The sequence below is a fragment of the Elephas maximus genome, chromosome 12 (genome assembly GCF_024166365.1).
Source record: "Elephas maximus indicus isolate mEleMax1 chromosome 12, mEleMax1 primary haplotype, whole genome shotgun sequence".
In the NCBI taxonomy this organism is placed as follows: Eukaryota; Metazoa; Chordata; class Mammalia; order Proboscidea; family Elephantidae; genus Elephas; species Elephas maximus.
This window is the reverse complement of record NC_064830.1, coordinates 37,779,026-37,802,575: the sequence shown is the minus strand read 5'-3', so window position 1 is coordinate 37,802,575 and position 23,550 is coordinate 37,779,026. Positions and strand designations below refer to the sequence as shown.

At 35.1% G+C, this 23,550-nt stretch overlaps 1 protein-coding gene across 1 annotated transcript in view; it reads right to left on the bottom strand.

Annotated features, from left to right (window-relative positions):
• Positions 1 to 21,737, bottom strand: part of TDRD15 (tudor domain containing 15) — a 36,480-nt gene extending 14,743 nt beyond the window's left edge. Inside the window, exon 1 of the mRNA XM_049903984.1 lies at positions 15,485 to 21,737. Within this exon, the coding sequence (XP_049759941.1) occupies positions 15,485 to 21,737 (6,253 nt within the window). The remainder of the gene's footprint in view (positions 1 to 15,484) is intronic.
• Between the last annotated feature and the right edge of the window lie 1,813 nt (positions 21,738 to 23,550).

Here is a 23,550-nt window from a genome sequence, read left to right as displayed (position 1 = left end):
TCAGGAGTGGTAGCCAGGCACCATCTAGTTCTTCTGGGCTTGGGCTGGTGGAGGCTGTGGTTCATGGGGTCCATTAGTCCTCTGGACTAATAGTTCCCTTGTGTCTTTGATTTTCTGCATTCTCCTTTGCTCCAAAAGTGATAGGGCCAATAGACATATTTAAGGTGGCCACTCACAAGCTGTTAAAACTCCAAACACTCTCACCAAAGTTGGATGTAGAACGTTTTCTGAACTGTTATACCAACTGACCCAGATGTCCCCCAAGACCATGGTCCCCAGCCATAAGCCCCAGCAACTCGTTCCCTCTAGGTGTTTGGATGTGTCTAGAAAGCTTCTACAACTTTGCCTTGGTCAAGTTGTGCTCACTTCAGCAATATGTGTTTTTCCCTTCTCCAAAGTTAATGTCTCTACTATTTAGTTACTGATTTCCACTCCCCAGCCCTTCCTTCACTCGTAGCCATCAAAGTTTTTTTTTTTTCCTCTGTGTATAAATCTTTTCTTGGGTTGTTATAATAGTGCCATCATACAGTATTTATCCTTTAGTGATTGACTTCATTCAGCATAATGCCCTCCAGATTGATCCATGCTGTGAGATATTTTTCAGATTCATCATTATTCTTTATCACTGTACAGTATTCCATTGTGGGTATGTACCATAATTTTTATATCCATTCATCTGCTGGTGGGCACTTACGTTGTTTCCATCTTCTTTTTTCTACTGTAAATAATGCTGCAGTGAACATGGGTGTGCGTGTGTCTATTCACGTGACGGCTCTTATTTGTCTAAGATATACTCCTAGGAGTGGGACTGATGGACAACACAGTATTTCTAGTTTTTAAAGGAGCTGCCACATCATTTTCCACAGTGGTTATACCATTTTACATTCCCACAGCAGTGTATAACAGTTCCAATCTCCCTGCAACCTCTCCAACATTTGTTATTTTGGTTTTTTTTATTATTATTATTCATGCCAGTAATGTTGGGGTGAGAAAATATCTCACTGTAATTCTGATTTGCATTTCTCTAATGGTTGATGATCGCAAGCATTTCCTCAAGTGTCTGTTAGATGACTGAATATCTTCTTTGGTATTTTGTCTGTTCATCTTCTTTGTCCATTTTTTAGTTGAATTATTTGTCCTTTTGTTTTTAAGGCACTGAAGTATTCTATAGATTTTAAAGGTTAGAAAATTGTCAGACGTGGCATAGCCAAAATTTTTTCTCCACTCTGTAGGTTCTCTTTTTACTCTCTTATTGAAGTCTTTTCATGACCATAAGTGTTTAATTTTTAGGCGCTCCCAGGTATCCAGTTTCTCTTCTGGGGTTTGTGCATTGTTACTTATGGTTTGTATTGTATTTATGCCATGCATTAGGGCCCCTAGAGTCTTTCCTATTTTTTCTTCCATGATTTTTATCATTTTAGGCTTTATATTTAGGTCTTTGATCCATTTTGAATCAGTTTTTGTACATGGGGTGAGGTATGGGTCCTGTTTCATTATTTTACAGATGGCCATCCAGTTTTGCCAGCACTATTTAATAAAAAGATTGTCCTTTCCCCCACTTAATGTGCTTTGGTCCTTTGTCAAAGATCAGCTGACCACAGGAAGATGGATTTACATGTGGGTTTTCAATTCTGTTCCACTGGTCTACGTGTCTGTCATTGCACAAGTACCAGGCTGTTTTCACTACCATGGTTGTATAACAGGTTCTGAGATCAGGTAGTGTGAGGCTTCTGCTTTATTCATTTTCTTCAATAATGATTTCCTTATCTAAGGCATCTTTCCTTTCCATATAAAGTTGGTTAGTTTTTCCATCTTGTTAAAGAATGCTGTTGATACATGGATCAGGATTTCATTATATTGGGAGATCACTTTGGGCTGTTGTTGTTAGGTGCCATCGACTCAGTTCCGACTCTTAGCAACCCCACATACAAGAGAACAAAACACTGCCTGTTCCGCACTATCCTCACAATCATTGTTATGCTTGATCCTATTGTTGCAGCCACCATGTCAACTGATATCATTGAAGGTCATCCTCTTTTTTGCTGACCCTCCACTTTACAAAGCATGGTATCTTTCTCCAGGAACTGGTCCCTTCTGATAACATGCCCATAGTATGTGAAATGAAGTCTCACCATCCTCACTTCTAAGGAGCACTCTGGCTGTACTTCTTCCAAGACACCGTTTGTTCTTCTGGCAGTCTACAGTATATTCAATATTCTTTGCCAACACCATAACACAAAAGCATCAATTCTTCAGTAAAACTTATTCACTGTCCAGATTTCACTTGCATGTGAGGTGACTGTCATGGATTGAATTATGTCCCCCCAAAAATGTGTATATCAGTTTGGCTGGGCCATGATTCCAGTATTGTGCGATTTTCCTATATATTATAAATTGTGCCTCTATAATGTTAATGAGGGAGGATAGGTGGCAGTTGTGTTAGTGAGGCAGGACTCAATCTACAAGATTGGATTCTGTCTTGAGGCAATCTCTCGACACATAAAAGACAGAAGTGAGCAGAGAGAGAAAGGGACCTCATTTCACCAAGAAAGGAGCACTGAGAGCAAAGCACGTCCTTTGGACTTGGGGTTCCTGCACAGAGAAGCTTCTGGTCCAGGGAAAGACTGACGAAAAGGACCTTCCTCCAGAGCCAAAGGAGAGAAAAAGCCTTCCCTGGGAGCTGACGCCCTAAATTTGGACTTCTTGCCTACTAGACTGCGAGAAAATAAATTTCTCTTTGTTAAAGCCATCTACTTGTGGTACTTCTGCTATAGCAGCACTAGATGACTAAAAAAAACAAAAACAAAGAACAGCGCCATCGAGTCAATTCCGATGACTAAGATGACTAAGACAGTGACTTAAAATACAATGGCTTCGTTAAGGTGCACCTTAGTCCTTAAAGTGATATCTTTGCTTTTTAACACTTTAAAAAGGTCTTTTGCATATTTGCCCAATGCAATATGTCATGTCATTTATTGATTGCTGTTTCCATGGGCATTGACTGTGGATCTCAGTTAAGATGGAATTCTTGACAACTTCAATCTTTTTTCCATTTCGCATGATGTTGCTTATTGGTCCAGTTGTAAGGATTTTTTATTCCTGTATGTTCAGGTGTATCCCATACCGAACCCTGTAGTTTTGACCCTTGTCTGTAAGTGCTTCCAGCTGTTTGCTTTCAGCAAGCAAGGCTGTGTCATCTGCATATCGTAGGTTCATGAGTATTCCTCCAATCCTGATGCCATGTTCTTATTCGTGTAAGTCCAACTTCTCAGATTATTTGCTCAACATACAGATTGAATAGGTACAGTGAGAGGATACAACCCTGACAGAAACCTTCCCCGATTTTAAACCACGCAGTATCCCCTTGTTCTTTTCAAACTGTGTATAGATTTATGCACAGGTTCCTCATGAGCACAATTAAATGTTCTGGAATTCCCATTCTTCCCAATGTTATCCGTAATTTGTTACGATCAACACAGTCAAATGCCTCTGCAAAGACAATAAAACACAGGTAAACATCTTTCTGGTATTATCTGCCAAGATCCACCTGATGCTTTAGGTAGGACTGACATTTTCACAATGTTGAGTTTTCCTATCCATGAACATGGTATGCTTTTTCATTTATGTAGCTCTCTTGGCTTCCTGCAATAGTGTTTTGTAGTTTTCTTTGTATAGGACTTTTACATCCGTGGTTAGATTTATTCCTAAGTATTTTATCTTTTTAGGGGCTATTATAAATGGTATGGAAACTCTGGTGGCATAGTGGTTAAGAGTTACAGCTGCTAACCAAAAGGTCGGCAGTTTTAATCCACCAGGAAACCGTATGGGGCAGTTCTACTCTGCCCTATAGGGTTGCTATGAGTTGGAATCAACTCGATGGCAACAGATTTTTTTTTTTTTTTTATAAATGGTATCGCTTTTCCAATTTCCTTTTCAAAGTTCTTTGCTGGTGTATAGGAATCCAACTGATTTTTGTATGCTGATCTTGTATCTGGCTACTCTGATGAATCTACTAGTTCCAGTAGTTTTCTTGAGGAATATCTGGGTTTCTCTATGTGCAGGGTCATATTATCTATGAATAAGGATAGTTTTACTTCTTCCTTTCCAATTTAGATGCCCTTTATTTCTTTTTCTTGCCTTACTGCTCTGACTAGGACTTCCAGCACAATGTTAAATAGGAGTGGTGATAAAGGGCATCCTTGTCTTCTTCCAGTTCTCAGGGGGAATGCTTTCAGCCTCTCCACTGAGAATGATGTTAACTGTCGGTTTCATATATATGCTCTTTATTACGCTGAAGAATTTCACTTTTATTCATATTTTATTGAGAGTTTTTATCAGGAATGTGTGTTGGACTTTATCAAATGCCTTTTCTCCATCAACTGAGATAATCATGTGATTCTTTGATCTATTTATGTGGTGGATTACAGCTAGTGATTTTGTAATGCTAAACTATCCTTCATACCTAGTATGAATCCCACTTCGTCATGGTGTATTATTTTTTTTGATATGATGCTAAACTGTGATTAGAATTTTGAGAATTTTTGAATGTATATTCATGAGAGATATGGCCGTAATTTTCTCCTTTTTGTGGTGTCTTTGCCTGGCTTTAGTATCAGGGTTAAGCTGGCTTCAAAAAATGAATTCAGGAATATTTCTTCCTTTTCTATCATCTGAAATAGTTTGAGTAGTAGTGGTGTGAGCTCTTTTCTGAATATTTTGTAGAATTCTCCAGTGAAGCCATCCAGTCCAGGGCTTTTTTGTTGTTGCTGGGACTATTTTTATTACCTCTTCGATCTCTTCTCTTGTTAAGGGTCTGTTCAAATTTTCTATTTGTGTTAGTTTAGGTAAGTAGTGTGTTTCTAGGAATTTGTCCATTTCCTCTAGGTTCTCAATTTTGTTCAAGTATGGTTTTTCAAAATTATGACCCATTTTATATCAGTTGGGTCTGTTTTAATCCCCCCCCCCCATGTCATTTCTTATGTGGCTTGTTTCCCCTCTTTTCTTTTTTCAGTTTGGCCAATGGTTTGTGAATTTTATTGATCTTTTCAAAGAACCAGCATTTGGTCTTGTTGATTGCTTCTATTGTTTTTCTGTTCTCTATTTCATTTATTTCTGCTCTAATCTTTATTATTTCCTTTTTCTGGCGCTTGTGGACTTCTTTTCTTGTGCTCTTTCTGTTTGTCCTAGTTGTAGGGCTAACTTTTTCACTTTGGCCCTTTTTTTTTTTTTTGGTGTGTACATTTATAGCTATTAACTGAGCCCTCCCCTTGCTGTGTTTCAAAGGTTTTGGTATGATGTATTTTCACTCTCATTTAATTTTATGAATCTTTTTATTCTCTCTTTGATTTCTTCTCTTATCCAGTTGTTTTTAAGCAACGTGTTATGCAGATGCCATGTATTTGATTGTTCTCCTTGTTTTTCCTGTTATTGATTTCTACCTTTATAGCACTGTGACCAGAGAAAATGCTTTGTATTATTTCAATGTTTTGAGTTTCACTGAGGCTTGCTTTGTGGCCTAAAATGCAGTCTATTCTGGAGTATGTTCCATGTGTGCTGGAAAAAATGCATATTTGCTGCTGTTGGGTGGAGTGTTATATACGTCTGTGAGATCAAGATGGTTGATTGTAGCCTTTAGGTCTTCTGTATCTTTTTGAGTTTCTTTCTAGATGTTCTGTCCTCCACTGAGAGTGGTGTGTTGACATCTACTGTTATTGAGGAACTGTTTCTCTTTTCAGTGTTCTTAAGAGTTTGCTTTATGTGTGGTGGAGCCCTATCCTTGGGTGCAGACCTATTTATTAAGGTTATATCTTCTTGGTTGATTGTCCCTTTAATCATTATATAATGTCCTTCCTTGTCTTTTTATGGTTGATCTTGCCTTAAAGTCTATTTTATCTGAGATCAGTGTTGCCAGTCCTGACCTTTTTTGGTTGCTGTTTGCTTGATATGTTTTTTCCCATCATTTTATATATTTGTCTTTCTGTCTAAGGTGTGTCCCTTGTAGACAGCATATTGATGAGTTATCCTTTTTTATCCATTCTGCCACTCTCTCTTTACAGGTGCATTTAAGCCATTTACATTCAATGTAGTTATCAATAGGCATGAGTTTATTGCTGTGATATTGTGGTACTTTTTTTGTGTGGGGGCTGACGTTTTCTTCATTCCTCTTACTTTCATGTGCTGAGTTCCTTTTGTTTGTGGATTTTCTTTACTTTTGTTATACATTTTGTGTTTCCCAAGACTTTCTTCCTTTTTATTCTCATGAGCAGGTTTGTTAACTTTCTTTGTGGTTACCTTGAAATTTACCTTTATCTTCCTAATTTTGAACCAACCTTTTATTACTTAATATCACCTTGACTTCCTCTCCATTTTAAAGTTCTATACCTATACCATTTACTCCCCCTTTTATTGTTTTGACATGGTCGTCATCTACAGATTGGTATCTCCCTTTTCCTGTTTTGTCTTTTAGCTTTTATTATTGAGAGCTCTTTACCTGAGTTGGTATCTGACTCCAGTTTTTGTCTGATGTTGTTGGTTCTCTAACTGAATGATTTCCTGTAGTATTTCTTGTAATTCTGGTTTGGTTTTTAAAAGCTCCCTTAATTTTGGTTTATCTGGCAATGTCCTAATTTAGCTATCATATTTGAGAGAACGTTTTACAGGATTATTCTTGGTTGAAGCTTGTTTTTTTTTTTTTCTTTCAAGGTTTTATATGTCATCTCATTGCCTTCTTGCCTGCATAGTTTCTTCTGAGTAATCAGAGCTTAGTATCATTGTTTCCTCTCTGTGACTTTTCGTTTTTCTCAAGCTGTTCTCAGGATTCTTTTTCTTTGGTAAGTGTGATTATGATACGTCTTGATGACTTTCTTTTGGGTTCTATTATATATGGGGTTTGTTGAGCTTTTGGATGGTAAGCTTTTCATCTTTTGTATTAGGGAAGTTTCTGCTAGCAAATCCTCAACAGTCTTCTCTGTTTTCTCCCCTTGTTCTGAGCTCTCATCACGTGGAAATTTTTGCTCATGTGCCACCTAATTCTTAGGTTTTCTTCGTTCTTTTCTCTGATTTTTCCTCAAAGTGGGCTGTCAATGGATTTTCTTTCAATGTCACTAATGCTGTCTTCTACTGTTTAAATTTGTTACTAAAACCTATTGAGTTGTTCATTTCTGAAATTTTGTTATCTTTTGGATTTCCAGTTGCTGTTTTTATATGATTTCTAATTGTTTATTTTGATATTTGTATTATTTTCCTGAATTCTTCTATTGATTTTTCTGGGCTTTCCTTGATTTTGGCTGTTTTCCTTTGTTTTATCTGTGTTTTCCTTGATCTCTTTCCTAATTTCTTGGCGAATCCTAAATATTAGTCTTTTGAATTCCATATCTGATAGTTCCACTGCCTTTTCTTCTACTAAAAGGTCATCTGATTATTTTGGTGACTTGCTGTAGCTATCCTGTCCTGATTTTTTTTATGTTTTGATATTGTCAGCTGTCTCAGAGACACAAAGGTACTGTTTTCCTTATTTATTTACTGTATGTTTGTTTGTTTTATCCTGCTTCTTCATTTTTATATGTCTGGGTGGACAGGTCAAGCTACTTTGCTGCTTGCTTGTCCATGGGCACAGTAGTTCTTACCACCTTGTCCTGGTGGGCAGGGCAAGGGCAGGCGGGGTGAGCCCACTTTGCTGTACACTGGTTTGGTAGGGTGGCTGAAGGTGGACTGGGCGGGAGCTGTCTTTTCCTGATGTTAGTCCAGTGGTGAGAACGTTCTGTGCATAAAAAACATTCAAGAAACACCTCCAGATACACTAAAATATCTTTAACATAATACAGTAATAATAATGTTTTGATGTGTATCACAAAGTAATGCCATTTGTTATTATTAACCACTGTATGTTCCTCAAATTTTTAACGTAATAGGCTTTACAGGGGTTGGTTTTAACTACGGGCTGTATGTAAGTTGGACATGGTAACCCAGTAACTCTCTGTACTGGAAAGGGTACAACCAGAATGCAATTAAAGAGAATGCTGATACGTTATGGGGAAAAAAAAAAAGTGAAAGTTAAAAGAACTCAATGTTTTGAGAATAAGAAGACAGCAGTACTTTTAAACATAAGAGAAAAATAGTAATAAGTTTCTGAGTAATGTCTATCTTTGGTTAAGATGAATTTTAAAGAAAACTTAATATTTTACCTCAATAATCAAAAAAAAATCACATGCTATGATTTTTTTAAAAGCTGTCATATTCCCCCTTTAAAACACACACACATATACAATTTGAGATGTCAGGGAATCACACTTAGACATTTTATTATGAAAAATCATTAACTCAAAATGTTAAATACACAAGACAAAAAATTTTCCTTAGATGTACACAAGTAAAAGCCTGCAACAACAGAACAAAAAACAAGTTTTTTTCTGAATGATATTCGAGTTCAATACTCTTTTAACAATCAGTAAGAAATTATAGATATTAAGTCAAGATACACAGATAAAAAAGTTAAAAAGAAGAAAAGCAGATACTCTGAAATTTAACCACTTAGCATCTCCTATGAAAGGATTTAGAATTGAAGTGACTGTGCTAGGAAAGCACAGATGACTACAAAATTTGTCTTTATTCAACAGTTTTGGATAGGAGTGTTTTTTTCTTTTGTATCAGTATATAGCCTTGAAAAGCTGTATATGTGATTAAATATTCTTAGAAAACAAATCAGTCATGGTCAATGTTTTTCTAATGAATGATATACTTTTCTCCTTATTTATAAACCATTTTACATGTATCTGGAAGTATATATCATTCTTTAATTTATATGAACAGGACAAATTAGAAATAAATGAAAATTTAAAAGGTACAATTTAACATTAGTAAGCTTTGAAATGTTAAATGTAATGCCTACTGCTCTTCAAATTTTTACACAAAAATCTGTTAACACTTAAAAATAGCATGTTCTACTAGGTTATATTAATACAAATGTTTTAGGATGGAGGAATAAGCACTATCCTAATAAAAAAAAAAACCTAATATTGACTATTATTACCTGCAAAATATAATGAAACTTAATCTTAGGAAAATATAAGTTCTATGATGAATACATTATTTTTCGATTGTTTTTATTTGTAAATACTCTAAGAAAAACCATACTGTTACATCTTCCACATGAAATTTTACACATATAAATGGGCTAAACTAGAGTGAAAAAATAATGTGCCTTCAAATTAAAAAATAAAAAAGAAGTACTTTTAAATTGAATTCCCATTTAACTTAAAGCGAACTAAGTTTAACTGTACCTTCAACTACTTTAAGTAATGGACTTGTGTCCAAACAGCAAAAAAAATCAATTAGGGATTAACCAAAATGTAGACTTCTAAAACTGTCATTTTATACAGTATTTAATAATTTCAGTGCTGTAAATAAATTCATCAAATGTATCTATTTCTGGTTATTTAAAACATAAAATACATGAAGAAACATAATTGAAATTAAAAGAGCTCTGAAAAACTAGTGGAAGGAAGTCCTTCCTGATCAAATTGGTCCAAAACAAAATAGTTATTATTTATCTTTGGCATTTGAATTCATTTTTTTTAATTAACCAGAATCATTAACTTTGCCGTATTTTAATATGACGCAAAACTAAATCAAAATGAAACAAGAGTCCTCCAGTGAAACCACAGCCATAGAAGTTGTGTAAAGCGATTTTTTTCCCAATAGACGTGCTCTTCTAAATTGTAGAAAATAATCAAATCTTCAAGATCTGGCAGGGTTTGGTGGGAAATGACACAAAAGTATTCACAGAGTTTAGATCATAAAAAGTAAATAGTATATTCCCTATTCTAAAATACTACAAACTACAGATTAACTTGTTATGTAAAAATATACAAATGTTCCGAGCCTTGAACAAACTTTTACCTTTTAGGCAACCAAATCTAAACTCACATATACTCATAAACAAGAATATTTCTGGAAATTATTCCCAACCTATTTTGAAAAGAAAAAGGACATAATATCAACACATACAATATAGATGTTCAGATAATGATAAACTTGATTCTCCCTACCTCGCTTAGCAAATTTCCAGCTTTTCACAAACACAGCTTAAATCACCAAATCTCTCAATTTTTCCAGAATTATCTGACTTACTTTGACTATTAAGTGCACTTTTGTAATTTTAAACATACATTTATTATGTTCTACCTTTACACCAAAGGATATAGTCTGTATTTGCTGGATACATATGTATGTTTATTTGCAAAATAAATTCCAATTTGAAGGTAAATGCAATTATAAAATATTGATCTTGCAACCCCCACATTGGACAGTGGCATTTTTGAATGTCGTAAATATCTACGACTAATAAACAAAACAAAAAAAAAATATACAAACCCAAACTAAAAATACTTAATTATAAAATTAAACAAAGAAAAATATCATGTTATAAGCTAAAGAAAGGGAAGGATGGTATCAAATCTGACCTTATTTCTACATTCTTTTTATAAGTGTCAGTCCTGCAACTACCTGTATTTTTCAGAGAAAATGGTCATGTAGTATTTATATATGGCATATGCAGGGCATACATATGTAGGATAGATAATAGATACATAGATAGCTACAGAGATAGAAACAGAGATAGATACACAGATACATAGATCAATTACGGCTGCATTTATGACTGCAAAGTATCTGCCAAAACAAAGGCTTTAATCACCTGAAAAACATCAAAATATATTGACAAAATGATATTATCTGTTGACTGCAAAACCACATGCAAAGAAAAATAGTTCATCAAATAAAATATTTTCAGAATACGTCAGTGAACCACATTTCCTAAGCAACCCTACTGAAATCAAGACATCACAATTCTTGGTCAGGTAAAATTTCTATAGCATTCTAGTTAACTGTCTTCTGAAAAACAATCTGAGTGATGTAGATTAGTTTAACAAACTTTAATACACAATGTGTTGCCCTGTGCTTACCACTTTTATTATAGATGTGGAGCATCTAAAACAAGGCAGTAATTACTTGGCATCCTATGTATCATTTGTTGGCAAACTGATGCATAAAGGAACTGAACTTTCATCTCCCTCTACTGAAAAACAAGCAAAAAATAATGAGTATGTTGCAATATAATCTTCAAACCACTGCAGGTCTCACTGCAAGTTATACTTTTTTTATTTTACAAATTCCTACCATAAACAGTGTTTCTTCTGACTTAACAATTCCTAAAAGTCACAACAGAAAAGGTAAATAAGGAACACAATAGGGCATAAACAAATTACACATACAATATATACATATAAAAAAAAAATTTTTTTTATAGTTTAACTAAAAAATACTTTCTTAATCATTTAGTAACATATATCCACATTGGAAAAAATACATATAACCTACTGAATTCCTTATTCAGAATTTTAAGTGTCTCTTAATCATAAATCTTTTCTTCAAAATAGAAACTTAATTAACCATTACACCATATGTGTATGTATATGTGTACACACACACACATCAAGCCTAAATATTTCAGTTTCTTGCATAGTAACCACAGAAATTTTTTAACTTACTATTTCACAAAATACTCTCAAAAACAAATATAGTAATTTTATTAAGATGATAGGTCCCTGGTAGCACAAAATTTTTGCAATCAGCTGCTAACCTAAAGCCTGGCAGTTCAAACCCACCCAGCAAAACCACAGAAGGCCAGATGATCTGTTTCATTAAAATTACAGCAAAAAAAAAAAAAAAAGCAAAACCCTATGGAGTTCTACTCTGTAACACATGGGGTCACCATGAGTCAGAAATGACTTGACAGCACCCGGTTTCTGTTAGATAACTAAAATATCTAACAGTTAATGAGCACTTACTACATACCAGCTACTACTGACACTGCTTCACGTTTTAACTTACTAATCCTCACAAACAGCCCATGAAAAAAAAACATGAGGTAGGTATTATTACGATCTCCATTTTACAGATGAAAAAACTGAGGCACAAACAGGTTAAACGGCTTACTCAATGCTTCAAAGTTAGTAAGGGATGAAACATATTCAAACTCATGGGACTGGACCCCAATGCCCATAGTTTTAACTATCAAACTAGGTCCACTGCAGCAACTCATAAACCTGTATCACTCACTAGTCTTGTATTCTCAGATTCAGTCTGACATTTCTCCTGCCCATCAGCCATCCAAAAGTCCTGGTAGTGCAGTGGTTAAGAGCTCGGCTGCTAAACAAAAGGTCAGTGGTTCAAATCCACCAGCCGCTCCACAGGAGAAAGATGTGACAGTCTCCTCCAGTAAAGATTACAGCCTTAAAACCCCATGGGGCAATTCTATTCTGTCTTATAGTATAGCTATGAGTCAGAATCGACTCGGCAGCAACGGGTTTGGGTGGTATCAGCCATCCTTCCTTGAATGTCTAGGTATTACCTCAAAATCAAAATGTTAAACAAAACACTTCCGTAAAAATGGATTACCAGTCCAGATTTCTTTCAAAGATGTCTTCCAGTTAAATAAACAACTGCAGGAGGTTGAGGCTGGCCACAAATCACCATCAAACACTGTCTCATTACCAGAGTGACTAGATATTTTTGTGTTTTTTAAAAGGTTATTACTGCAATTTCTAACTCCCACAATGATCTCTTCAAAGATTTCCAGGCAAAATTAAACATGCAAGAAAACAAACAACGAAGCTCTGCAAAAATACCCTAGAAAAAGACTAGTAATTTTTGGAGAAAACAGCCTGCAAATGAAAAGTATTTTGAACGTTGAAATACTGGTATGCTACAGTAGGCTGAACTATGGGAAAGTTAAGGCAATTACTTAAATATAAGCACAGCAACTTCTATAATTAGAACAATACCTGAGCAAGATAAACGCATCATACTTCTAGGTCGTTTCTAACATGATGACATTTTTATTGTAATATTCACTCTATATCAAGTTTAGCATAGAATTACTGTGACTCATTATTAGTCTGGTCCCCAAATGCAGGAGCGACATATTCTAAAAGTTTTCACGCACGAAGTCCAGAATTATTACTTTCTTTTACAAGATAATTCAGGAAGTTATCCACAATACGCTCTAGAGCAGTGGTTCTCAACCTTAGTTGTACATTAGAATGACCTGGGGAGTTTTAAAATCTCAAATTGTAAGATCTCAATTAAAATTTTAATTGTCCCTGACCAATTAAAATAGAATTTCTGGAAGTGGGTCCCAGGCATCAGAACTTTTTAAAGTTTCCTTTGTTAATTCCAATGCCAAGCCAAAGTTGAGAAGTGCTGTGTTAGAGCCCATTTTCTATAATTTCTTAATAGGCAAGAGAGTTTACTGATGTCTCCAACCAAGTACTGAAACCATTTTTCCCAAGACTCAGAGCACCTGTGGGCAATAATACCGGCAGCAGCAATGGCCACTACTGCCCCTGGAGAGAGTGGGGGTGGTAGGAACTTGGACAGTACTGAAGGCAATTAAACCAGTTCCCCCCACCTTGTTTTATTTTAAAAATTTCATTATAACAAATTTATCAGTTTATTCTTATTCCATGAAACCATGTTTTCTGTATTTGTTTCATCAAAGTTAGGAGTTTTCCTTAAATGAGACTCTGAATATTTTGGGGGGAGTGTTATTTAATTTTTGGTTCTCTACCTGCTTTTACAACAGCTACCTTCCGTTTGATTAATTGAGTGACTCACTGTGTGTTAGGTATGCAGGAGGTAATACGGAGGTGGGGGCCAAAAAGGAGATCCTTTTCTCAAAGGATTTGATGGGAAAAAACAACAAAGTAGAAATATATACAGGTAAAGCAGTAATAAAAGATATTATATAAATGCCAAAATGTTTGGTTTCATGGCCAAGAGTTTACAGGAAACTCTTCCTCAAATAATCTAACTACTTTCAAAAAAAAAAAAGGCCCTGTAAATAGTGAATTAAAGCAGCTTCTGGGGCCAGAGATACAAGTTTAAATCTCAGTTTCTTATTTACCAGCTTTATAGCCATGGGCAAGTTACTTAATTTCCCTGAGCCATATCCATAAAATGGTGATAGTAACTTTTGCAGGGAATGGGTCTTCCCCAATACTGATGCTTCCTTCTATGTGCAAGTATTAATGTGAAGGGCTCTCTATTAGCGTAATACTCCTGGCTCCCTTACTCACCCTTACAGGAGTAGGTACAATCTGATAGGTCTATTTGGAAAAAAAGGTGTATGTTAGATTAGCCTCTTCCTCCTCCCTTTCTTTTTGTAGGGAATGGCCTCGGGCTGAAGTTCAACAGAGGGAGGCCCGCTAATGGGGAAGCTCTGTCTATGCCTTGGTAGGTAAGCTTAAATAATTCCAGAATTCAATACTGGTATACCCATTTGCACACAGATACAAGCTATATTCTTCAATATTGTTGTTGTTTAATAACTGTGGTATTTTGATCATCAACTGACTTTGTCTCCTTTTGTCTGAAGTGGTTTAGAATTCAGGAAAAAATGTGGAGCACTATTTATCACCCTGCTCCCCACTTAAACCTTAGTATCAGCCTACGTCATAGGGCAGTGGTATGCGTTAAATTAGATAATACTTATGCAGCTCTTAGCACAGTGTCTAGAACACATTACACACTCAGCATATGGTAGGTGTTTCTACTACTACCATAATTGCTGCTACAATAATGAAGGGCCAGTTTCAAAGCATTTATCAATTCACTATAAAAAGTCTTAATATAGATTCAAGTGAAACACTGTTTCTAACAATATATCAAGTAAAACAAGACACCTCCATTCACTGAAATAGCCTAGTTATAATATGGAATATTTAATAACATCGATATTTCTTATGAAGTCAGAATAAACATTCGTTAAGTTGGAAACATCCTTTAAACCCTGCAAAATCCTTAGTAACTAGTCCATACATAAAGGAAATATAATCTGCATAAGCAAAATCAGACAATACTACAGCACCTAAATTTTAGTAAAATATCGTAGAATCAGTTTGACATCTAAAAGGATTAAGAGGAAATATTCTACAGTCAGTTTACCGTACATTTAACTGCATTACAAACATGCCAGGATACTCAAAAAACCTAAAGATGCATTTCATTTCATACGAAACATGATACATAATGAGAAATTGATACTTCAAAATGGGTCCAGGAAGCTCATTAATAACAGCAAGATTTATTAATCTGAGAACTACATACTTTTAGGAGTTGTGTGAAACCCTTGAAATTATATATAAAGTATGACGCATACATGCATGCGTGTGTGGTTAAAATCCTCTACTTTCATTACATTCTTAAAGATCACCACTCAAAAATGGTAAAGATGGTGAAACATCACTTTCTAATCCAATGTATCACTCCCCATTTACCCATTTATTCAGGTTTTCTAGTAAGTTTTCTTGCAGTAAGATATATTCAATCTGGAAAATTTCAGTACGTGAAAGCAAACTTGTAAAGACTCAGAATTACTTGTCACATAGAATAGTTAACATTCTGAATTTAAAAACTGGCTACTTACCATTCGAGTATTCTTCAGATATGTTTTTTTCATTAACATGCAATGCTTTTAGTGCTGTTCTCAAGTCCACTGTGTCACTGGTTTCCTGTATTCTTTCAGTTAGTAGTTTTTCAAAAATATTTTCAATGTAATTGGTGTTATTCTTTAAACCATTAGTTATTGCCCAAAATGAAGCCGCTGCACACATGTCAAATGAAATGATACTCTGGATATTAGGTTTTCCACTATCAACTTTCTTACTTGGTGTTAAATTTCTTGAAGGTAATCTTTTACCAATATGACTTTTCCTTAAGAGGCTTTTATAGACATCTTTCCTCTGTACAGGTTTCTGCTTTTTTAGCTTTTGTTTCTCAGTGCATATAGAATTTACATTTTCCTTTTTGCAACAACGTTGATCTAAAACTGGGCAAAAGGGCTTACTCTGTAATTGACATTGAATTCTAGCAGCTCCAGTGGTAGTAAATGCATCAAGATGAGCTGAATCTTTAGAATACCTTGCAAGGCCATATGCAACTAACATGTCAGCCACATTGCATTTGTCATGAATAACATTTACCTTCAGTTTTGTTTCAAAACTGTGTTCCCGAAACTGAAAAAGTAAGCTAGGTTTACTGAGGAAATGTTGAAAAAAACTTTTGGCTTCTTCACTCCAATGTTCCCCTTTCAACGGTAAGATGCCATATAAGGCACAAGGGTAACTTAGTCTTGGCAAATCCAAAAGTTCCTCAGGAACAACTTTAAGATTTTTTATGTCTGAATAAGGTACAGAAACAGAGAATCCATAGTCAATCAATACAAGAAGTAAAGACTGATCAGAGACTTTAGAAATTTCTACTCTATTCCATTGATCTTCCAATTCATATTTGAACAAACAACTAGAACCAGGGATTATAAACTCTTGAGGCAATGTTTGTAAATTTTCTTGTAAATCAGAAAGTAACATGAAGAGTGATTTCATTGTGTCAAAGAAATCTTCTAGCTGAACACAGAAGTCTGATGGATCAGAAACAGCAGTAGCAATACCAGAATACTGCCTGCCATTTTGGAGTTGTGCCCAAGTAAATGATCTCATTGCACATGATGACACAGGAGTCTTAGACTCCAAGTTGGAAATAATTTCTGAAGATCTGTTTTCTTCAACCTGAACTGTATTTAAATTTAAATATTCCAAAAGTAACAAGCCATCTACCAGAATTTCTACTTCCCAGATAGAGTCTAAATATTTCAGGAAAAGTATGTTTATTTCCAAGTGAGCAAATAAACACACCACGGATTCAAATGACATGGTCCTAGAGTTTTCAAACCAAATCCACTTACAAAGCACAGCTTGTCTTGGAGTATTTCTGATTTCACTACTAAGCATCTTGATATTGCATAAAGAAACTATTTCATACCTACCATAATCTACTAAAAAAACAAGCACTTTCTCATCAACACACTTTTTTTCTACTTTTGATCGACACCACACCAAAGTTTTTTTAGATTTTGTCAAGCATTCTAAGCCTTTTTCAATATTTTCCATTGATAAAAAAGAGGTTTTTTTAACTTCTTTACTAATGAAGACTGTTAAATCTGATAATATTTTTTTATTTTTTGATAACCTCACATAAAACATTCCACTTTTTGAAACATAAAGTATTTTAGCCTTTTCAAGTTGTCCAGGTTTTAATTCTTCAAAAGGAATTTTAGCCAGCTGTTGGTCAGATGGTCTATGGATTACAGAACTTTGATAGTCATTTGATTTTCCTTTTTTCATTTCATTATTATCGCCAGGGCTCACACTCTGAGAAACAACTTGAGGCATCTGCGATACTCTCTTCCGTAGTTTTGAACATGATGTCCACTTCAGTAGTTCATCAGTAACACATCTGTCATCACAAATTACATTTACTTCCCATTTCTGTCCATGCTTTTTCAAAAATTCACAACATATTGTTCTGTTACTTACTCTTGAAGCAAAATAATGCACAGTTCTGCTGTCCCATATTTCATCAGGCTCATTCCATTTTACTCCACTAAGAAAAGAATGGATTCCCAGTTGAGGAATAGTTAAGAATTCCGTCTTAAGTGCATAGATTTTAGATGTGTTTACCACTGCAGTGTTACCATAGTCAATAAATTCCACTTCAAAAGAATTTCCTGGCAAAGCTTTCTTAATAACTGCTCTGTAAATGGCACGGTCAATGGAATATTCTGCAACTACAAGATCTCCCACCAGAGGCTTAACTGATTTTCTCTCTTTCCCTAGATTTACTCTTTCCTCATTCAGTGCATTTGCAAGTCTGATAATTACATTTTCATTCTCTGTAAGCTGAATATGAAAACTTGCTGGATTATCGATATTAGAAATATACCCTTTAACTCTGGTATTCAAATAAATTTTGGGTTGAGGAAGGTCTTTGATATGTGGCCTAGTAAACTTACATGTGTTTTGTGAGGCAACTTGATTTAATTCTCTGATAAAAGACTGTGATACAACCCTTACTGATGTCTGGCCCACATCACTTTCATCAAGAGTATGTGCAGATTCAGGGACAAATTTTACCCCTTTATTTTTCAGACCCTCATTCAAAGGTTTCTTCACTTTTTTTTTTGACACAGGTTCAATTTTATAACAAACTGATGGTTTTAAAAGCCCAGCAAATATACTTTTGTAACTCCTTAACTGATCTATTTTGCTTTCAGAATATTTAACTACATCAGTTTTGTTTATCGTATTATGATAATAGTTATATTCTATTTTGCCTTTCAAATAAGCAGCAAATCTCTTATCCTCAGTTGTTTTATGACCCTTTTCCACCACATAGTCTGCTGGGGCACATTTTTTTCTGTAAGCATGAAGCAACATTTTAATTTTCTGATTTATATGTTGACATCCATCATACAATTCTATACCAAGCTGGCCATCTGACTCCCTGGACAATATTACTGCCTTTAATGGTTTCCCCAAGAAATTGTCTTCAAACCAGCTACTTACTTCTGCTGGAATATCTATATATCTAAGATCTGACAAAAAACACTTAATAGCTTGCATGGGTGTGAACAGCAACTCTGGAAACCGATCAGAAATGGCCCTCAACATATTTCCTTCTACTAATTGCTTATTTCCGAAGTCCACAAAATAAACTTTAAAGGCAGATGATGAATCTGTTGGCACTGCTAAAGCTCTATATGAAAGACCATCCTCTACATACCTACATATGCATAATCTCATTTTACTAGAATCATATTTTGGACAATTTTCAAGACTACTAATCTCTGTTATTTTCGTTTCTATCATCTCTAGATCTTTATTATTTCTACCGAGCTGACAATAAAACTTTTGGGGGCTATATATGTGAGATATGTATACTACTTCTTCACTTCCAATTTTTATATTAAAGGAAGAATAATAGTAACTGTAAAGACTAACTGAAGATTGGAGAGGCTTTGATAATGTGCTATACTGTGCAGAGCCACAATTAATAAGAAATTCTTTTGCACTAGTAAATGGGGATTGTAAATCCACTAAATTACATAGACAGTTTGGGTGTATAAGAACTAAGGCATAGATGATACAAGTCAATAGCCCTCTAGATGAGGAAATAAAATTCCCAAAGTCTCTGCATGCCCCTCTTGTCCAACTGAGTAATTCACAACTAGTAGGTTCAACTAAATGGTTAAGACTACATCTGAAGGTTTGACTCTCTAACAAAAGAAAATGTGGGTTAATAGCACAAAGATCCTTAATTAAAACTCTTTCTTGGTAACCATAGTCCACAAATATTACATTTACTTCGGTTTTTGATACTTGAGTCAAAACAGCAGCTCTATACCACCTCCCATCTTTGGAATACTTGGCAACACAAGCAATCTGCCCAATCTGATAAGGATCAGAATGAATGCTATAATAATTCTGAATTTGTTCCATTAATAATTCTAGATCTTCTAGCTTACATTGGAGCTGGCATGAAAAGTCACCTGGGCCAGAGTAATAAGAACACTTAACTTCAAGGACTGCTCCTGGTTTAAACACATATTCTTTATAAGGTTGTGGTGACTCAAGTCTCCCAGACAAGGAGCAAGACTTTTCTACATCTAAGACATTAACAGCTGGGGACTTTGACAAAGACAAGTTATTTTCTTCTGGTTTATTTTTTGGTTCAGGTCTTTCACGAAAGGCGGATATGGCTTCCTTAATGTTATCTTTGTTTTCAGATTTGAAATTTAACACTGAATATTCATCTCCAGATTTTAGAAAACATTCTGGTTCTACTTCCCAATATTCTGCATATCCAGCTTGTAACATGAGAGAGACAGCATCAATATTCTCTGAGGCTTCAATACTCTGAATATTTACAGTATACTTGTTATCTTTTTTTGCTATAACTTGAAGCAAAATGGCTTTGTTCAAAACAATTTTTTTAAAATAATCAATTGCTGTCTTCACCCATATATCTTCAACAGGAAATATATGTGCAAGTGAACAGCACATAGCTAGGGCAGGCAACTCGCAAAACTCTGGAAGCAAAATTTTTACATCAAAACACGGTATGGAATCAGTATGTCCATAATCCAAAAAATAAACGTTAATCTTATAACCATTAATTTCAGTGATAACAGCTCTGTAGAAACGTCTGTCCTTGCTATATCGAGCACAACAAAATAAGCCAGGTTCTGGATTTCTTAGAATCAGTTCATCGTTTTTACACAAATCATAGAATTTGTTTATATTTCTCATTATGTCTTGAAATTCATTCTGATGATCGTTCGTGCGTACCCAGAAATTGGAGGGGTTTAAAACATATGCTACAAAAGCTATGTAGGCAGCCTCTATCTCCATTTTTACAGTTTTAATAGGAAGATTTACTTTCAAAATGTTTTTTTCATTTAGAGAACCTATCGAGCGTTCAATACTCCCAATAAAGCTCTGAACTGCAAAGCTGTTTACATCAGAGGTGCTTGTCTCTCTCAACATATCAGAGATTTTCAAATCAGGCACAGGACAAAATACTTGTGTGTCTATAGTCTTCAGGAGACACTTGGAATTAGTTGCAGAATCTTGAGTTTGTAATGTCACATAATATAAATGCTCATCTTTATTGAACCAATCAATGCGTGCATATACAGTTTGTCCTAACAAAGCTTGTTTAAATATATTCAACTGATACATTCTTGCATCTCTATCTGGACTCTTTAAATATGTCAAAGAACATGGAAATGAAAATAATGGTACTAAAATAAAATCCTGTTTAAGTTTCTTTACATCACTTGAGGGTATAGCTTCACTAATGCCATAATCCACAAACCAAATTTTTACATGATCATTGGGCAAGAGCTGCTGAAGAATTCCTCTATGCCACTGTCCATTTCTCCTTTTGGCAACACAAAGTAGTCCAAAATTATCATGTGTGGGACTGCTTTCTTGGCTGATAATGTCATAATGCAAATTCATACACATTGTCAAGTCTTCCAGCTCTGGAATCCACCTAATTAACTGACAGTAGAATTTACCTGGGCTTAATGCCGACGATATCTTTATACTTTCAATACTGCCTACTAACAAAGATGGCTGCAAATTATCCAGGACATGCTGAATATCAAGTTCAGTATCGTTATTACTTAATGGCAATTCGGGTCTCTTCTGTTGTAATAAATCTGGTATTTGTCGAGGGAATTCTTTTAACATTTCCACAATGAGATGAAATGAATCCCCATCAATAAGTCTTCCTAATTGTAATTCAAGAACCTGGGATATAATTTTTGGCACTTCAAGAAGAATCATTTGCAGAGACAAAGTAGCTTGCACATAACCTTTCACTTGTAATCCTACTAACGATTTGAAATAATTTAAAGCCTTAGGAGACCATTTTTCCCCAATTGGTAATATGTTGGCAAAAATACCAAACACTACCCGTGGAGGTAGCTCAAACAAGCTGCTACAAGCTGAAGCAATCTGAGTACTAGCAACTCTTAGTTCTTCGCCACGGTCTATGAGGAGCACTGTATAGAGTTCATTTTTCTTTTCCACAACTCTTCCTCGCTGCCATTCTCCAGATATTTTTTCTTCTACCAAACAAAATTCATCAGGGTCCACATTGCTTTTTATTTTTGGAATATGTTGTATTTCCCTCTGCAATATGTGGTAATCAAATTCACATTCAGTATTATTTCTGCCTTGAAATTTCACCAAAATATCCTTAGGAAGACATTCTATATTTGATATTGTCAGATCCATATCTAAAACTGTTGGTAACAGAGATGCAGAATCCATTTTTCTAAAAAGCAAATAGTGAGTACTAATTAGCTTCTGGACAGCTGTCAAAATTAACTGCAATTAGCCCCTATATAAATTTGGCATGTAAACATAAACCTTGAAGGTAATTCTTTGCATGTTATTTTTATCAAATTAAACATACTGATAAAAATTATACACACTGGACAAGATTTTGGTGAAATAAAACTGATCTAACTGTTCACTGCCTTCCACACCTCTAAAAAATCCCACTGAAATAATCAGGAGAATATACAAATTAGGAAGAATACACATTATTATTGGAAGCCAGAGAAGAGTGGCCTTTATTTGCCAGAAACATTAACAAATTTCTGTAGATTGGACAGAGGTAGTGTAATAAAGGAAGTCAAATAAGGCCCACTGGAGACCTCCTTCTCCTCCTATGAGAAAGCCACTTCCCCTCATACAGACTCCTTCCAACAACCCATAACTCAAAAAGGCAAGATGGTGAACAAACAGGAGACACACTGTTCACAATCCTTAGTATGTGTGAATTTTCAACAGTTGAACCCTATCAGCATCATTATGTAACCCCAGGTTTCTTTGATTAGGGCACTAGGCTAAGACCTGAGTCACTAAGGAAAGCTAGGCATGGAAAGAAACATAAGGCAGGTTAGGCATGCTCAGGCCTTGTTACTGACATGGCTGGCCACAAATGGAGGAGTGGAGGGGAGAGAGTCTTTAGCGTATAACCAAACTTTCTCTACTACCATATATATATATATATATATATATACACACACACATATATACCATTGTTTCAGCTATTTTTTTCTAGATTGTAGATTGTTGGTAATCTAAAAATGGCACAGTAAATATTCAAGAAGTATAAAATATTCCCAAAATTCAAGCAAGAATCAATATCTATTGTGACATAACACAGCTCAAGTACTCCTTGACTATGAGTTAACTGGCAAACATCAATTTTCTTCCACAAGGATGAGAAAAACACTGGGCCAAAAAAAAAAAAAAAAAGTGAGGGGAATCACTTATAAGAAACCAAGGATATGCTTCCTTCAGGAATAAATGTATTGAAGGACAACAGCAAAGGAGTGTTTTTCAAAAGTTTGGATCCTTGTTCTCAAAATACTAAAACGAGAATTTTTATAGGATTAAGTAGTTATAAAGACACAGTTGATATAGAGAAGAACTCCATATACATCAGAAATTTATAACTGCAATGAATGCAGTAAACACAAAATAAAAATAGAAGAAAATTTTGAAAGGACATTCCAAAATTCAGAGGAAAAGGATAAAAAAATGGAGGAGGACAGTAGTATAAAATCTTATGAGAGTACAAAACTTATTTCAGAAAGAGATAAAAAAACAGACTTAAGACCAAGTTTCTAAACTGAAACGAGATACTGTGGGAAGCGAGTGAAACACACACAACGTGAGGACATCTGGGTATTGACTGTGCTTTTCATTTCCTTCTGCGTAAATAGGCAGGCATGATCATCAGTATGATCCACTCTACAGAGGTTCTGGGCTATGCTTACTTGAGCCTGGAGTATCTAGAAATAAAATCAGCGGATAACACGCTAAAGAATTCCATTAAAATAAACTAAAAAATTTCAGGGCAAATGAAGAAATGCCTTCTTAAGACACTACTACTGAAAGTCACAGCCCTTCACTCAATTCCCAGGCTTTACTCAGTTCATGGGCCTTTAATTCCTTATATGGAGGGAAGACCAGGTACACTGAAGAAAGGCTCCTATACTGGATTATAATAAGAACATTCTTCCTGGCCCAAAGAGTCATGTGATTATTCACGTGGATAAATGGAAACCAC